This window comes from Dermacentor variabilis, unplaced genomic scaffold (genome assembly GCF_050947875.1).
Source record: "Dermacentor variabilis isolate Ectoservices unplaced genomic scaffold, ASM5094787v1 scaffold_18, whole genome shotgun sequence".
NCBI classification, from domain to species: domain Eukaryota; kingdom Metazoa; phylum Arthropoda; class Arachnida; order Ixodida; family Ixodidae; genus Dermacentor; species Dermacentor variabilis.
This window is the reverse complement of record NW_027460346.1, coordinates 6,197,914-6,216,108: the sequence shown is the minus strand read 5'-3', so window position 1 is coordinate 6,216,108 and position 18,195 is coordinate 6,197,914. Positions and strand designations below refer to the sequence as shown.

Sequence of the window (18,195 nt, the reverse complement as noted above, 5' to 3'; positions counted from 1 at the left end):
TACCTCGTCCTCGCTGCCGTCGTCACCGTCGCTATCCGATGCAAGCATGTTCGCAACGATCGCCTCATCGGTTAGAAGCACTTAGTTTCCAAATCTATAGCATTGCACTTTCTTTTCACCGGCAACGTCGTGCACTGCCGATGATTAGCGGGCGGATCAGCGATCTTCCGCTTCAGCGGCGAGTCCAATGAGCCTTAGAAACCACGTGGCCAGGAACGATTTCGATGCAACCAACAAAGATAAACGCGAGCGATTAAGCCGTTTGTAGAACTGTGCTGAATGAGGAGCCAGCAAGCAATCTGGGAGCGGCGCAGGTGGCGCGGGACATTCATGTTTGGAGGGGTGGGAGGGCAACAGGAGAGATGCGCATAGAGAAGGCTGGAAAATGAGCGCGCGGTGGCTGTTGGAGCAGTGGGCCATCGTGCACTCGAATTTCGGCTCGAATTGCACTACCTTTCGGCTCGTACAACCTGCAGCCAGACTTCATTGTTATAACTAATAATGTGGCAACGGGGCATTGTAGTAAGCGGGTTATTTCACCATGCAAAACATACAAAAGCTGACGGTGCAGCAGCTTCTCATCGTTATAACTGATATATTGTTAAAACCGGTATCGTTATAAGTGGGTTCCACTGTACTTGGAGGGAGCCGTCGCTGGGGCTTAGATTCGGACACGAACTATTATTGTAAACATAATTCAACGCTTCATAAAACATGAACCACAGGAACATCTACTTGATAATCAAAATATTACTTTCTTACAGCTAAAGCCGCACTTGTCGCTTGCTTCCCACCAATGCCGGCATATAATTGCTATTGCACTCACCTACCACTGTTTCCAGCATGTTTATTGAGCACGACAGCATCCGCAATGCAGATCGGAAAATTATGATACTAAAAAAATGTTCCACAGCATTTTCTGCATTATTACTATGTGATTGAACAGTCAGACCAGTAAGCTTTCCATTGCACTAAAAATATGCGTACCTTAAAAATGGTTGTCAGTCTCTTTGGAAAAAATTTTGAGAAAAAAACATAACCCAGAAAATGTACAATCCAAAGTGACTAAAAACTTTGACAGACTCAACTGTAGTTGAAATCTACGTAATGGGAAACATTGCGCGAAATCATTGCACATGAGACGTCGACACGCATCGAGTTGCAGGGGCTTTGGCGGTCAGAATGTTGTTTCATTGTTTTCCTATTGCGCAGTGTTTTAAGACGATGACAGGAAACCAAAACGAAATTGAGCTGGTGGGCGACGCCAGATGCCACCGAAGCAAAATGCAACGCTCACATCGTGCTGCCTGCAACAGGGAACAGCGGCTCGTTTAAATTACCACCAACTAAAGACATGCAGTATGCTTTCAATGATACCACGCACTGTGAAACAGATAAACGAAGATGCTTATCGCAATAGGGTTAGCGGTGACAGCCGTGAATTCGGCGTGCGACAACCCGGTAGGAGGAGATGGATGGATGTGTGTTGTTTAGTGGCGCAAGGGCCAGGTATGGCCAAAGAGCGCTATGACTGATAATGATGTGTTAAGCGCTGATTAGTGAGTTACGATGATGGGGTGTAACATGGCTGTAAAGTGGCCTAAAATTAATCACTATCGTATAAGCATAAAACGATATACAGTATAAAATTATGACAGTGATACGTGGAGTGGTCTCTGGGCCGGTAGGAGGAGATTGACTGGTAATGGAATCAGAAGCTCAGTGCTCGCCAGCGTTTTCGCACGAGACAGGCAGGCAAGTACAACTGCGTGGACGCTGATGCGGCGGGTGGCTACTGTTCTCAGTTGCGCACTCCCAGCGCTTTTTCTTGTATACATGGGATCCAGCAGCCAGAAAACATATCATACGATCCCAGTTTGGAAAAATACTGAACGTTGGTGCCGAAAAATTTTGTTTTCCAGAAAAGTATGAACCAGTAAAAAAAAAAGGGTAACTCTATTGGGTCATTTCTTGTGTTCTAGATTGCGAACATTGGTGGCGGAAGATCGCACAAAATAGGATCGTATCAACAAGGTTTTGCTGTACAGCTTTATTAAAGGAATGATGCAATTGAAGGCGTATATGTGTTGTAGTGAGGACATTTAGGTAGCGTTTGTTGTTTCATTGGATAATTCCATAGAGAGCATAGCCGTTAACCAGCACATTTGTAGCGGTGCTGGAGCCCTCAACCACAGCTGCCACAGGGTGAGAAGGCAGCGGGAGAACAGGAGCGCAATCCTTTTTGAGTGCTACAATACATTGTCTAAACCTTCAAAAACCCCGAAGTTCTCACATGACAGCTTGTGTCGAGAAACCCCGCTATTCACTCATGCACAACAATATTACAAAGGCATGTTTTCAATGAAGCCAAGTTCTACCTTAACCCCTTCATTTCTGCCCAGCACTCTGGCGCGCCTAGTGTTCTATGGCCCATTTTCCTGCATCATTTCGTGGGTGCCATGACATAATAAAATTGCTCTCATACCAGCTACAGACATCACATTTAAAAAAATGTCTGGTTTAATTTGTTCACAAAAGGCTTCTGCATCAGACACAGTAAAAAAAAAGAAGCATAAGGTGAGTATAAAGAAGTTTAAAACATCCAGGAACGCAGAGTGCAGCTTTGAGTTTTGCTCACTCAGAATGCCTCTTGCACTTTTTGACTTGACCCTTGAAAATTAATCAGAGCCTTGAAAGGCTCTGCTACACAGTGTTTGGCAGTATATGCTGAAAAAAATGAGCCTGCTCGGAAGTCCGTAAGCTTTTTTTTTTTTTTTGAGCCTGGTACTCAGGTTGCAATCGCTACAATAGAGCGGAGCCGAGCAAGCGGGAAGGTTTCCACTGTTTTACTATTGCCTTCTGCCCAAAGTGTGGAAAAGATGTCTATCTAGTGTGCAAAACCCAAAACTAGAAAATAGCCTGCAGTCTGCTGCCATCTATGAAAAACTTCTCAAGACATCCACTTTAAAGGTGGCCGCAGGAGCTCATGGGTTAACATTGTTGCCTATTACCTATCTTCACAACCTCTGGAATGGCCCTGGATGCTTAATGAAATTCGATGCAATATTTATTTTACCATTAGAAATGCCATATCTAGAACTCATAATTTTGTAAGAACTACGTTTGCATAGCTTTCTATACTGATATACACTCAAGCCTCATTATAACGAAGTTGAAGGAGGAGCTGAAATTATTTTGTTATATGTAGTACTTCGTTACATGCATTATTGTCATATACTGCAATATATGCACAGTGGGGTGCGAAATTGTAAACATCGAAATAAGAAGGCGGCTTTGCAGCCTGCAGAACCATTACATGGCCATGCATGCGATGAATTTTGAACAACACAAGAGAATCTGCAGCCACGCGACTTCACATCTGATGCGACAGCCTTTTGATAGCTACCTTTGGTTCATTGGAAAAAGGACACAGCGCAAAAAAGTCAAGGACATGAGAGAGTGACACGCACAAAGAGCTAACTTACGTGTCACATGTCGCTCTCTCGTGTCCTTGTCTTTTTTCCGCTGTGTCCTTATTCCAATTAATCACCAACAACCCCAAGCTTCCACGCTATATACCTTTGGTTCCATTGCGGTCTTTCACGTCCACTTTCCGCGTGGCTAGCTGCAGTCGAGCAGCACATGACACACCCCAGTGCAACACTGTGTGATGAAGGAGGCAAGCGAACTTAAACGCGCCAACTCGAGATGTTCAACAAAACTGGCACAGGCCGGCTTCACTGGCCCCTGAGACTGCACCAATACCATTGCCATCTCGGAGGCCAAGCCCAGCTGCCAGCCGGAGTGGCACGGCATGGCGCAGGGACAGGGAAAAGTGGATGCACGGCCTGGGCATGACCCCCGAGATTGCGCCGGGGATATCTCTAGGCCAACATCACTAGCTAGGGGCAGTTGGGAAACTCCATGGGCTTGCCACAGCAGCGAGGTGGCCCCTGACTGCTGCCCAAAAAGAGGCGGCACTGTGATCGGGATGCCTCCTAATCATGTGACTTTTGCTCCGTGTGTCGTCTGTTTCATTGTCTGCTGCTGCCATCATTCAGTTCACGTAAACCGCCGCAACCTTTTCAGAACACCTCCAGTTCTCCGAAAATGATTAATGGTATGCATTGCAAGAGGAATGTGTCACCCTGCCGCGAGCGCAGTAACTTTCTCGCTAAAGGAGGGCACATCTGAACTCTTCTATAGGGCAGGAGGAGCTCTCGACGCAATGTCCAGGCTAATGTTTACAAAGTGCTGACCTATCCCAGTGCTGCTTAGGTATGGTGTTTACACTTACCTAAAGAATAAATGCTCATAAACGCATGAAGGATGAATTTTTTTCTGAGATATATTCTTTTTAGCTTCGGCGGGCTAGCAAGCATGCTTTTGTGATGGATAAATAAATTGTGCGTAGCAAGCATACAATTTATTTATTTATTAAGAGTAACAAGTATTATAAATGATGTAACTACCTGAGTGCTAATATGATGGCACCAACAAAAATGTTTTGCCAACAGTAGATTTAAAATGCCCTGGCCCACATATTACCATATTTTCATAGTGTTTGCATCAACTGTAAATGTTCTGTTTACGCAAACAAGCCTTAATACTTTGAGAAGTATACAATAAGCAAGCAATACTCAACAAAACTGAAAGAAGAGAAGGTACGCACAACTGTGTTAGAATGAAACACAATAATTTTAGCTGGCTGGCACAGCGTTCAGGGTGTGAAGTGCCGTTCCAAGAATATTTTTTCTAATGTTGGTACAAGCCTGGCCCTGTACACCTTGACAGAAAAAAAGCCCTTTCCCCTCAAAGTGAGTCGTGAGCAGCAATATCCACTTGCACTTGCTTATGGACTGCGTTCGAGCAAGAGAGCAGAACTGCACAACAAAGTCATCTGTTCAGACTCTGCCGAGTGAATGGGCTAAATGCACTCGGTAACATAGAGCAGCGTCTCTTTTTCAAATATATGTTCACTAACCAAGATAAGATCTCTTTATTTGCAAAAGAAAGAGCTCATCTGAAGGTGTGCTCTGACCATGCCACATTGTCTGCTACACGGACGTCTCCACGTGACCTGGTCCTAAGTCGATGCGAGCACTACCTTCGAATGGGCGACAAGCTGTGACCACCTTTTCTAGAGTTTTCCAACTGACCTCTTCTAGTAACGTTGGGCAAGGCCCAACTTTGGCAGCCTGCGCGCGCGACGTACCATAGAGAAAGAGAGGAAAGAATGCACTAATTTTTCGCACCACCTCACAGCATGGCACGACTCACGCAGACTTGCACGTGACCCCCCGAGATTGTGCAGGGGAGATTTCGGAGGCCATGCCCAGCTGCACCTGCCTGCATGTAGCCGCACAGCGTGGCACAGCTTGTGCAGCCAAGCATGCCCAAGAGAGAGAGAGGTCGGTGGAGAAGTGCGACAGTGAGTTGCTGCTTGTGTCCAGCTACGCGCGGCGGTGAGAAAGACCAGTGCTGCTCAATGACATATTTAACGCAGCGATGCTGGAGTTTTGAATTGCCATGGCGCACAAGTGCAGAACACCTCAGAAAGCAAAGTGCTCGGCGTGCAATGGTTGGGTATTTTTGGTTTTGTAGACAAATCTAGCTTGTTATACCCATTGGCAGAACAATTTCACTTCATTAAAACGAGGTTTTAAATATATGGATCTTTATGGGGATTTCAAGGGGAATTTCATTCATTTTGTTATATCCATTATTTCGTTATACTGTCGAAGCCGACTATATCAAACCCATTTATATTGAATTGTCCTGTATATCAAACAATTTCTGAACACAGTATAGTTACTATGAGTGTATACAGCAAAAATTACGGTTACATCGAACAAAAACAGCAGCGACTCCCAATATATAGAACGCCAAGTGGCACAAAAGTGCCCCCAGAAGTTGGCTTTCCCTCACGGCGACAGGGAAACCCGCCGACACACCCCAAAAATGGTTTAGCTCAGCGACGCGGCTCCATTCACCCGCTCTCCCTACCGTGACTGCACCGCGTCGGACGAGTCAGTGACACCCCCCTGCAAAAAATGATCCAGGCCCACCCACAGCGCTTGCTCAGACAGCCAATCAGAGGCTCTTGTGCCCTCGTCGTGCAAGATGGTGGAAGTCAGAGTTGCCTCGCTGCTTTTATCGTTCGTTTTGTTTGCACCTTGTGTGCCTTTTCCCGCAGCAGTGCTGTGATGGCTAGCGCGAAGCGCACTACATTTGCCTTTCGCCGTTAAGCTCAAAATCATACATCCGAGTCGAACACGGTCAGAGGTTGGATGTCACCGCAGCGTACAAGATTCCAAGGTGCATTCTCAGCACAATCTTGAAGAATAAGGGGGAGATTTGGGCTAAAGTGGACAAACAACCCGTGGTGCCCAACGCATATGCACAGCCGTGGAGGCAGCCATGTACAAGTGGTTCATCCGAAACTGCTTCAGACATGCCAGCTTCCGCATGCCCGGTCATGACTCTGAAAATGCTTATGAGTGTGACGAAGTCATTGCAAGTGTCGCCAAAGTTTAAAGCGAGCTGTCACAATTTCCAGACGCCGTTGACAGATCCAACGATCGACGAGTTTGCGAGTGCAGATGGTGGTGTCACAACCACGGGAGAGCCCCAAAACAAAGGCTACATTGCCGAAATCGTACCCAACATAAGTGAAAGTGGGCACAATGAGAAAAGCAATGATGTTCCTTTGCCCACACCCTCCAACGTGATTGGTGCATCGCACTATTCTGGCGCTTCTGTGCGAAAGTGGAAGGTTGCAGCTTCAGCTGCTCCGACTATTTAGACAACATGCAGAAGTGCGTGCTGTCGCAAGCAGCAAAGTTGCCCAAGCGGAAGAAGATACAGGACTATTTCATGCGAAACTAAGCTAGTTTCATCAATAAAGTGCTTTTATAAATGGTATGTGTTTTATGACGCCCAACTCTTTAGCAGGCTTATATCGAATTATGCTTTATATCGAACTGATGGGCATTTTTTTGCGAGTTCGATATAACCGGGTTCGACTGAGGTTAGAGCATATTTATTGTTGGTGACAAGCGCACTCTGCGCTTTGTTTTTGTATCGGCAATGAAAGTCTGACCGCCGACCACCAACCATGAAAACAGGCATAAGACCCAACGAAAACTTAAAAAGAAAGTTCATAGGTGGTAAGACACTTTAACTGGAGCTGCAACTGCATTTTTCTTGTTCTGACCATGGAAGTTGGGTGAGCATTACAACCTACAATGTGTTAGAATCGAGTAAATACAGTAAAAGTCTAGTAAATCCAGTACCCTAGTAATTAAAGCAGCCATTCAGGACTTTTTCTCAAAATATGTTGTCCTTTTCTCATGCTTCTTGTTCTAGCAATATAAATGCATATTGCAACCAAGCCTCATAATAACAAAGTCTCATCCCACAACAACAACTACAACAAACAAGATTTATAGCCAATATTCGTTATAAACATGTATTCATTACATTGGTGAAAAACATTTTAGTGTACTTCATTATGTCCAATAATATGCTATATCCACATTTGTTATATTGAGATTCAACTGTAATACACTAGGGCAAGACTACTCAGCTGCTTACATGTATAGTATTTGCAAAAATAGTTGTTTTTGACTAAAATGTCTAGATTAAAGGAATGCTTCATGCTGTACTCATGATAGTGTCACAAGTACAATGCTAAATTTTCTTTGTAAGCCCCAGGCTTGACTATATTGTACCAACACCATGTAAGAAAGGCAACAGTAAATGTGATGCGGTATTCCATAAGCAACTTCCCAGTGCACACACAAGATTCAAGTTGTGCAATAAGGCACCCAACTTCATTACAATGCACCACTCCTAGGCAATTTGGACAAGGACTGAACTTCTTTCAGGAGCCTGCTTCAGGAGCAAGACTTTAACACGTGTTTCAGAGCCTCGGCTGCGGCTGCTCCATGCAGTGTCAATTACATTTCCAGCCTTAAAGCTGTCTTTTACTCCAATAGTATCACAACCAGGGTGCTTTGACGCGAAGAGTAATACGCCAATGAAAGCAGAATTTCTCCCTACTGCCATAGTATATTGCGGTAGACCAGAAAAAAACCTAACTGCTAAATGTGCGATATCTTGGACATGCTACCTGCTTTCTCTGCAGACAGTTCCCTCAGAAAAGCAGCTTGGCCACTATGTTCTTTTGGTATTTTGTCACATGCTTGTTGCCTGGCAGTAGAATGCTGTATGAGCTGAACCACTGTGGGGAGTATTCAAGTGGCGCAGTCACATAGCTGACACCCACATCGCATTTTGACACTCCAAATGTTAGTTCTCGCTTGCCATATCTAAACCACCCAGCCATGGCTCAGTGGATAGCTCTCTCAGCACAAAGGGGGGGAGCTCCAGCAGTTACTGCCATCGTCACTGCTACTGCTCAAACTATAGAATGTATTAGGCCTTGATGCAGTTCTATCAAGAGAGAAAAGTAAATAAAGTGGCTTAAAACTATATTGTGGGTTCAAATTGGAACATACATGCAACCTACAAAAAGGTTTCACTAAAGGACCAACTCAGGATGGACACAAAATCCAGAGGTATCACTGGTGCACTCTTTTACATTATCCCAGCCTGAGAGACCATATGCCGTGGAAAATTAATTTGACAACTTGCATCGCAGCAGCCTGTCAAGAAAAGAACATGAGCTTAAGGTCCCTAATACAGCATGCCACCCTACAGCATGTGGGTTAGTTGGCTATAATTCACAATTACTTTTTGCGCGAAAAAAAATTTACTACAAGGACACAACACAAGCGTAAACTGTGCTCAATTACACCGTGAAGCAAGGGGGAAAAAGGAAGACAGGAAGGAAACTATAAATCTTATCATGCAGACACCTTTTCAACCATTCACCACTGTGCACAATTCCAGGATAACCGCTTTCTTTATACGATAGCAATATGGACAGCTTGCTAACACTTTTGTCAGTACCTCATGCCACTTCTGCTGCCTCAACTATCTCTGGGGTGTGTTGATCGCTGTTCCTGCACAAGACAGCACACCTTTCAAACTCTGGGTTGCAGCTACACCCCCAACCCTACGCCCTTTGAGCCCTCTATGCACACATACGATTGCACTCCCTAAGACAAGTTGTTAAGATACCTTCCAGTCGGTCGTACATACCTGCTACCTCATGCAGCACTCCACTTTCGCGCAAAAAGTAATCTCGCCAAACTACTTACCTGTCTCAGTAGATGAGCCTTGCCGGACAAGTGCAGGTGGTTTGAAGGGCCCACCCTGGCGAGCCCGAATCACAGCCTTCTTGGACGGTGCCGGACACTGAGCCCCACACTCTACCCCAGGTGTCACTGCAACAGCGCATGTAGCCTCTTCGCTGCCGGGACCACCACCTTCCATGTGCAGTGGCAATGCCTGGAGGTGGAGCGCATTAAAACACATGCAAAAAATCTTTAAAATAAGTGAGGTGTGAACTAACATACACAGCATGACAAAGACACCACAGGAAAATGGAAACTAATTTATCAAACAAGGGCAGCTTTAGCTAAAAGCAAGACTTCATGAAGGGCCTCCTCGTTAAACTTTTGCCTCCAGGCTGAGGCTTCCTTCTTTCATTGACTGTTAACCATGTGGAACATGTTATTCCCAACCCCATGTAAATAAATGCACACAGAAAACTGCATAAAATATGTTCTTTCAATAAATTCCACAACCCGTTACTGCTGTAGGCCACTTTTCGAACATGTATCAGTCATTTTGTACTGCGCTAATTCTAATGCACTAACTGCACTTATCTAACTGCCCTAACCTCAGTGATGTATTTAAATCAGTCAAAAGTTAAGCAATGAGGCTCTTCCTGTAGCCCCACAAACGCTATCAAATTGAGTCTGTACCTAATTTCTTTACTTTTGGTGAAAGTTTAACAGAGACCTCTTTCAGCTTATCTCAACATCATGTCATTTGCTCACACCTATTTTCATCTGAGCCTTTGAAGTTTAGCACAAGTCAAGGTCAACAATACACAAAAATGCACACCCTAAACAAGATGACACAGTGCCCACCAGTGGTACTACTGAGGCTGAGAGAAGCATTTCGAAAGCATGGATGGTGCAAGGAATGGAGGTTAGCAGACACCGATGCCTTATTATTATTATTTACAATTCTATTCTGAGGTTCGCCAGCTTGGTTCATGGGTGAAAGTGTTTCAGAGCAGCTCTAGGAGTGAGACTGTTGCTTTGGTATAGCTTTGCAATGCTTAAGGCAAGTCAAATACATGATTTGAATAAGGTGGGGGGAAAAGCACTCTTTAAACTAAATTAAGTTCTGGGGTTTTCCATGCCAAAACACAAATCTGATTATGAGGCACACCGCAGTGGGAAACTCCAGATTAATTTTGACCACTTGAGGTTCTTTAACGGCCACGTAAATCTAATGAGTGTTCATGCATTTCACCCCCACCGAAATGTGGCTGCCATGGCCAGGATCGAACACACGACCTCACGCTAAGCGGCGCAATGCTATAGCTACTAAGCTACCGCGGCAGGTAAAAAGGGTACTCTTTAATCTACCTCACGGAACTACGTCAAGCAAATTACCCATCAAAATAATGTTTAACATGAAGCCCTAAAAAAATGTCATGTAACCTATGGCAGATGATGTTGACTGGAAAGGGTGTGTACATTCACATGGCTTTCCACTCTGTATCTACCACTTAACAAACCGGAGTCATAATAACCTTTTCTGGGTCACAAACTACAAAGCATTGCTTTCGTTCACAGTGGAAAGTAATTTCATGTACCATGAACTTTGTTACAGCATTGCGATTTAAATGTAAGTGCACAATGACAACTCACCTCTTGCGGCTCTGGCCTCAAAACTGAATCTGGAACTTCTTGGTTCACAGACTCTGTCAGAGGGACAAAAAAAGGAATGAAAATGCAATAGTTAGTTACTTTATATCGCATGCTGAACAAATATAAAGATGGACCACAGTTTTGAAAGCTGCCATGGAAGCTGCCATGCTTCCAGGAATGTACCAAAACAATTTCAAGAGGCAGTTCTCTTCAGAAGCTTCTACAGAATTGCATTCTTTATTGAAACTAAAGCAGTATATATATGTTAGAAAGCATATGAGATTAGCATGAACTTGTGGCAATTCATGTCACACAAAGGCACAGTAATGCTTCAGCCAAGCAACCCTACGTATGGATTTCGAAGCTAGAGAAAACACTCAAATAAAAGCAGTGCCAAAACAAAATTATCTGTTCGTGCCACGCAGATTACTTGCAGGCACAGGCATTGCACAGGCATAAATTGCTCGAAGAGGTTCACCGAGATGTGCAGTGTGTCCTGCGCATTTCCCTGAACAATCTTGATTAGCACTAGTCAATGTTTCTTGCTAAGAAAGAGATAGTTGAAGGTGTGTAAACATGCCTCCATGCGTGAGGACTACAGCTAATGCTAGCATGAACCAGTCACAAAAGGACGCCTCGTGTCCCATTTACTCCTTAATCCAGTGCCAACCACTGTTCTGCCAGCCAGGAAAGTGGAGCAAACACCACTACATTTGGCTCTCGGGGTCTGTTTAGAGAACTTCCTGTGTGTTCTGGTGGGGGGGGGGGGGGTATACTGTAAGAGTCCACCTAGTGGACATGTCCATTTTGTCTGCTGCTGAAATACTGATTATCTGGGCTGGGATATGCATCAGAAGGCGGCAGGCACTCCAGCCAATCAGCACTTCAGCAGCAGACAAAATGGACACGTCCACTAGGCGGACTCTTACAGAATACCTCCCCCCCCCCCCTGGTTCTGCACTGCCTACAAACATGGAAGGAATGTATAGTACAGGTGACAACAAGGTGCCATGCTAACAGAAGGCACAGCAGCGTACTTTTGTTCCCCCGCCACTAAGAGGCCCGTTGTTGTAAGGGCTGCCAAAGCACTTGCTTAAATCAAATCTTCAGTGCAAAATTACTTTTCTATATCAAGATAAACAGTGTACTCCCTTTTGTGGAGTCATTCTAGCGGAAAGCAAAGAATGTTAAATAAAAAATTTTATTAGTGGATGTTTGATTAATTGAGGTTTGAGTGAGTCACAACCAGGTTTAAAGGCCAAAAGCAACCGGGTTAAGCCAGCCTACGAGTTTTCAATTCAGTAAACTGACCATCACTGCCCAATGCAGGCACTACTTCAGGAATTGTCTCATGCTTGCCTAGTGTGACAGCAGCACCATCTTCAGGCATTCCTGTGACTGCTCTCTCTTGTTCCTGAGGCTGGATTCCCAATGAAGCTGGTTGTTCCTCCGCATGCTCTGGTGTCGCCTGTGGATCATGGGTTCTTTGCCCTTCTCTGCTCTCCTCTGCTGGAGCTGTCCCTTCCTTGCTCACAACATGAACAGTAGTGCTGCTATCTTGAAAGAACATGGACATTGTGCCGTCATCTCCTGATGTGGACTCAACATATTGATGCGACGGTTGTTGCGGGCTTCCTACAGCACCTGTTGATAAGAAAAAAGAATGAAGAGAAGTAGGGCTTCACTCAAATATACAAGACATATTAGAGTACAAAAAAAACGCATACACACAGAGTACAAACATAACAAACACAACTACAAAGCAATCTGGCAATGCAACTGTTCAACTGCAGCAGGAACAATAATAAGCTCTGCTTTGTCATCAGTCTGCTTCCAATCACTCTTCTTCAGCAACTATATGTACCAAGTCATATTTAGCGTTCAGAACAAATAAAATTTATTTGTCAGTGCATTAGGCAAGTGATGACATACTGCTTATGTACCACTGAACATGTATAGATAATACTATAACAGTAACAAATCAGAGTAATGTTCATAACCATTGTATAATAAAACCTCAGTAAACTTCAGTAAATTGGATCATTCATACTCACCATCCCGAATCAGCTAGGGTATGGACTACAGTAAAAGCTCACTATAACAAAGCTGAAGTTACTTTGTAATATCCGGGGCAAATAGTGTTGCAGTGAGTTACCACTGGAGAAACCGATGCAAAAGCCAGCAGTACACCATCAAAGGACTGTCAGCAAGATCGCTCTTTCAAGTGTCAATGCTAAGCCATCTTCGCGGTCGTCTGAACAGAAGTAGCAAGCAACACAACAAATCAGCATTTTATAAGCATGGAGGTAAAGTGCTGCAAGCTTCTGATTTATTTACAATACTGCCAGTCTCATATCGAGAGCATAGCAGGTGGGCATATGATTATATATACAATGCATGGTTTATATACCAAATGGTAAGAACATCCATTTCTTACTAAGTTCATCACTGTACACAAACGGACGCATTTAAATAAAGCATTTGTCTATGCTGGCGTCCAGTGATGAGCATAGTGCAAAATTATAGGCTTGTAGTGCTCCGCTGAAAGAAACTAGAGTTACTGTATGTGCTACCGCAGGTAGCAGAGTTGCGCGTCTATTTTCTCATGCCGCTAGCGCCTCTATTGGCAGAACGTCATCACGTGGGAGCCAAGCAACCGTGCATTGCGGAGAAGCAGATGTTCGGGCCAATTTTTGTATTTCCCGAAACCGCCGCTGCAGCGAACTGGATTGACACAAGTTATTGCCAGTCAAATTCAAATCCAATCCGGCCGACCTTGCCGTTCGCTGTCCACGTGCGTGCTAGCTGCGTAGCAACAACGCAACGTGCACAGCGCATCTCACGTTTGTTTCGTCGGCCTGCCTCGTGACACCTTACTGCAGCAATTGTTTTTCTTCCTTTGTAAAACTAGTGAAGGGTGTTCAGGTAAAGACACCTGAACAAACAAATTTTCAGCCAACTGCCTATTGCGTCAAGTGTGTATGAGATGAAATTGCTTGACTAACAGCTACGTGCTTTTTGGGCTGTGCTAAAAAAATTCACAGCTGGAATATTAAAAGCTACTGCAAGTCTGGATTTTTTTAAATAATGGAAGCACGTAGAGTTATACAGAAGATTTAGCTGGAATTACCAGTTTTCTGCATGTGATGCACCACACTGCTTTCACAGAAGTGTCGTAAAAAAGCCAGCTCACATTTTCATGATTATGCACTGCTTGGGTTGTTTCTGAATATGAAAGAGGTTACTACTAAGTAAAGATACTTAATCTACTACAGCTTATGAGAACCAGGATGCAAGAGGAATGAATGTCGTCATTTAACATACGGTAAGGGCCGAACTGTGTTTTGAATTATTCCCTATAATGTAGCTATGTCAATCCTATGAGAAAAACTTTGGCTACACTCCCACAGAAGGCTACTTTTGGAATCCCTGCAGTGAAAAGGCACATAATGAAATCACACTTGCAGGTGCAGCAGATATCCATTGCTTGCTGGTAGATGGATATGTTCCTACACAAGATCTAATGGGGTACCAGAGTCCAAATAGCAATGGTTGGTCATTGATTCACCAGTAATATTTTAGACTGGCTACATGTTGAGAGCTATGGCACATAAGCAAGTATGAGCCTCATTATATTTAGTACAGTTCCCTTTGTAAAAGAGCACCACTTGATAAAGCTCACTATATCAAAATATTTGCACGCGCATATACTAGTGTGTTTTTTTCTCTGAAATTCGCATTGTGATTTTATTGCCAAAAAAAAGAGGTAGTTGCAGCTCGGTGCTTTTTGTTACTGTTTACATGCTAAAAGAGCACTGCACTGCTCTTAATAGCGTATTTATCTCTGTTGAAACAAAACCTGAGTGCCAAGCAGTATTGAAGCGAAGGAAAGTTATTAAAGTATCTGATTGTTTACCTTAATTACTAAAGTTTGTCCAGTTTTTAAAACGCTATCTTATTTCGAACCTTATACTACCTTGTGAAGTAGCTTTTTCACACGAAAATTTTGTAGGTTTCCGGAATATATAAAATAACATCACAATATTCCCTAAGTTTATTCGGTGCGATCTAATCGTTACCGTCGCGGTTCACGAATGCTGCATCTGATCGGCATATATAGAATACACAATCTATTCTAGATATGCGAGTGCCCATACGTTATTAGGGCGGAGAAAGTGCACAGGTGAATGCAACTCCAAAAAAAACTAATATACGTGCTGCATCTTACGCCGCGCGCTAAAAAAGGGCAGCGCCTTTTTCTTCACAATCTAATCAAGTCAGCTGTTTCGATGCGCTTTGTTTGCGATTTGGCAGAAAAGCGGTGCACAAGCGATGCAAAAGCGCCCACGGTCGATCGACGATACGCTAGGCATGTCGCCTGCAAAAACGGAGTGCGGCTTCGCCGCATAGACTTGGTTGCTTCTCAGGCAAGATGGCGGACCTACACACAACTCTGCTACCTACGATAGCATATACAGTAACTCTAAAAGAAACCACACAAAGGCGACACCTTAGGCGCAGAAATTTACACTACGAGGATCATTGCAGTACGAAACTATGAATGCAAAACTTCATGTAGCAGTATGAAAATACACAACAATAAACAGGCTAAGAGTAGCATGCCACAGTTACCTCTGAAGTAGAGCACGTTTTCTAAAAAAGCTGCTGCTTTGTGCACAGCTTTGTAACCATATAGCATGTTGCAAATTCCTGCATTTGCCTTTCCTTGTTCAAGGAGTGAGGCTAAGGCGAGCTGCAAGTGCAATAATGCAAGCAAAGATCTCAGTATTAACTACAGTCAACATCTGATTTTTCGGACTCCCTAGGGGCCGTGAAAATGTCAAAACTGGGCTGTCAGAAAAAACGAATGCATGCCTTTTACTACTCCCAAGTGTTCAGATCGCTAGACGCACGTCCGAAATAGCTCTGAAGGCCTGCCAGTACACTTATTAGGCTTATATCTATGTGCTTGTACTGTGATAGGAGACGGCGGGTGCATGCGTGTATAATGGAGGAGTACATACCGTGCCCTGTGACAATTACCTCATCCCAATTTTGGTATGCTTCACTGCACGCTATGTGTATACTTCACTGCGTAATATTTCTGTACTGAGGCGAAGTTGTGATGCAGTGATGCAAGTCATAGTTCTAATTCAGTAAGCAGCAACGAGTTCCAAAGCAGAATGATAAAGAAAGTACAATTAACTTCTATTGAATTCGACCTGTTTTGGAGCAGCAACCCAATACCTCAAGGTGAACAAGCACTCGCACATGCTAGGATTTTGCAAATTTATAAATATATCGGGAAAAAGAAAGTATGCTTCGCATAATACATGCGACAAATTTTCACATGCAGTAAGCAAAAAGTGCAATGCATTTTAGACCTTTTGGTTGAATCTGTACCAGGGTGTCGAAACAAAAAAAAAAAACATAGGGGCCTGGTACTGCCCCCAAATGAAATGGTTGAGCAGTATTTTAAGAAGTACTTAATCTGAAGCAAGCTCCATGGCATGGAAATGACGATTTTCGGGTGATAACTTTCAAAGATAGTTTCACTTTTACGACACAGCTCATCCCAGCGACAAACCGCTCGAAATATATGGCCAACAGAGCTCTTGGCAATGTGCAAAGATATCGAGCTTGGCACAACACCAGAAACACTTGCCGAGGACGGCGTTTGGCGCTGAATCATGCAAAATTTCGCGAAAGTGATCGCCAGAGAATGCCAACCAAGAAAATATCTGCCTCCTCCTCAGATGATGGCAAGTGAAAAGAACTCGTTTCTCAATGGCAATTCCTTGAATAAAGGTACCATTTATACTTCTGCTTATTTCATGTTTCACTCGTGGTTTTATTTTGTTTACTTTGCTTGACTGGAAAGTTGACATCGCGTTACATTTGAGTAAATACAGTACTACCTAAATTACAGCTTCAAACTTCTAGTCTGCAGCAAGGAAAGAAGCCAGCATTTCATATTTCACTCAGTTTGCTGCTTCTTTAGAAGATGAGGATATTGATGCTTCTGAATGATGAAGAGTGGTTTGCGCTGAACAATATGCTGGTTTGCGATAAACCATACATCTTTCCGTGATTATCTAGCTTTGGTAACAAGTTTGCCTAAAAGACGAATAGGAAGCGTCAACAGAAACGTTGATTCCGCAGAGCCCTAATCAACTTTTGGTGTGATACACAACTGACATGGCCAACGTCAGAAGTGCAAGCGTCTCTGCCGAGGTGGTTGTAGTTACCAGCACATACCCATCGCCTATCCCTCTTCTCACACACAACGCAGCTCGTGAGTCGTAACAATCTGCTAGTAGGGTGCACCGATAGAAGTAGTAGTTATTTGAACAATCATGCAAATATTGAACAGCCATCGTCACCTTACATGCTTGAACCGTTTCATGCCAGACCGGTAACCGTTACTATTTCTTTTGGTTCGGCACGTTGCAAAGTATTGATTTGGGTTCGGTTCTGCCCAAAACTGCGGTCTGGGTTCGGGTTCGGTTCAATACCCCAACCTGTACGCCAAAGGTGGGGTAACCTCGAGAGGTAGAAATACTGCGAGTGAGGTTAACGAGTCTGACCTCAACCTCATACCCGAGTTTGAGGTAAAGTGAGGTGGAACATAAGGTGTGAAGTCAAGTTTTCTGCAGAAAATAGGCTTAAGTCTGCGCACCATCAATTAAACAGTAGTAAAAACAAAAAAACAGCAAGAGTGCCTAGTATGATCAAAGTGGATGCTCTTTACTCTGGAAAACAACATCATAAGCAGCAGAAGGCACTTGGTATACTCATAACCCCTACCCCTATTCTTGAAGCTCAGACATTCCTGCATATCAACATGTGTGAAACACAAACAATTAATTGATGCATTCAATGTCAAGGACTCAAACACATAAAACATTGAGGACCTGACCTCAACCTTAGTAATAAGGCTGAGATCAGGTCGAGGTAACGATGGCTACAGCTAAAGGTTGAAATCTTCCAAAAGCATGTCAACCTCACGAGAGTAAAGGTTGAGTAAAGAGTCATCAAATTAGTTTAGGGGCCGAAATGAGGCAGAACCTGCCTTGACAGTTAATTTGTCCATCTTTGCTGTGCAATGACAGCAGATTGAGAATGATCCCTGTAGAAGCCCGAAGCTGCTCTGAATCAACCATTGTGAAACTACCACATTTACATGATCCTACTGCACACCCAATTTTTATGGTTTTAAGATAAGAAAATAAAGGTGTACCTGAATGTAACATGTGCCCGATTTATAAAACAAAAATCAGAAAAAACGAGGCGTGCAGAAGAAGCTTCCTTTAATAATGAGCACCCATAATGACAGTTG

At 43.8% G+C, this 18,195-nt stretch overlaps 1 protein-coding gene across 7 annotated transcripts in view; it reads right to left on the bottom strand.

Annotated features, from left to right (window-relative positions):
• LOC142568320 (uncharacterized) overlaps positions 1-18,195 on the bottom strand; it is a 258,619-nt gene that overhangs the window by 218,831 nt on the left and 21,593 nt on the right. For all 7 annotated transcript variants that reach the window (XM_075678322.1, XM_075678326.1, XM_075678323.1 and 4 more), the window contains 3 exons: positions 12,216-12,500; positions 10,857-10,909; positions 9,228-9,417 (listed from right to left, as the gene is read on the bottom strand). In XM_075678322.1, coding sequence (XP_075534437.1) covers positions 9,228-9,417; positions 10,857-10,909; positions 12,216-12,500 — 528 coding nt within the window. The remainder of the gene's footprint in view (positions 1-9,227; positions 9,418-10,856; positions 10,910-12,215; positions 12,501-18,195) is intronic.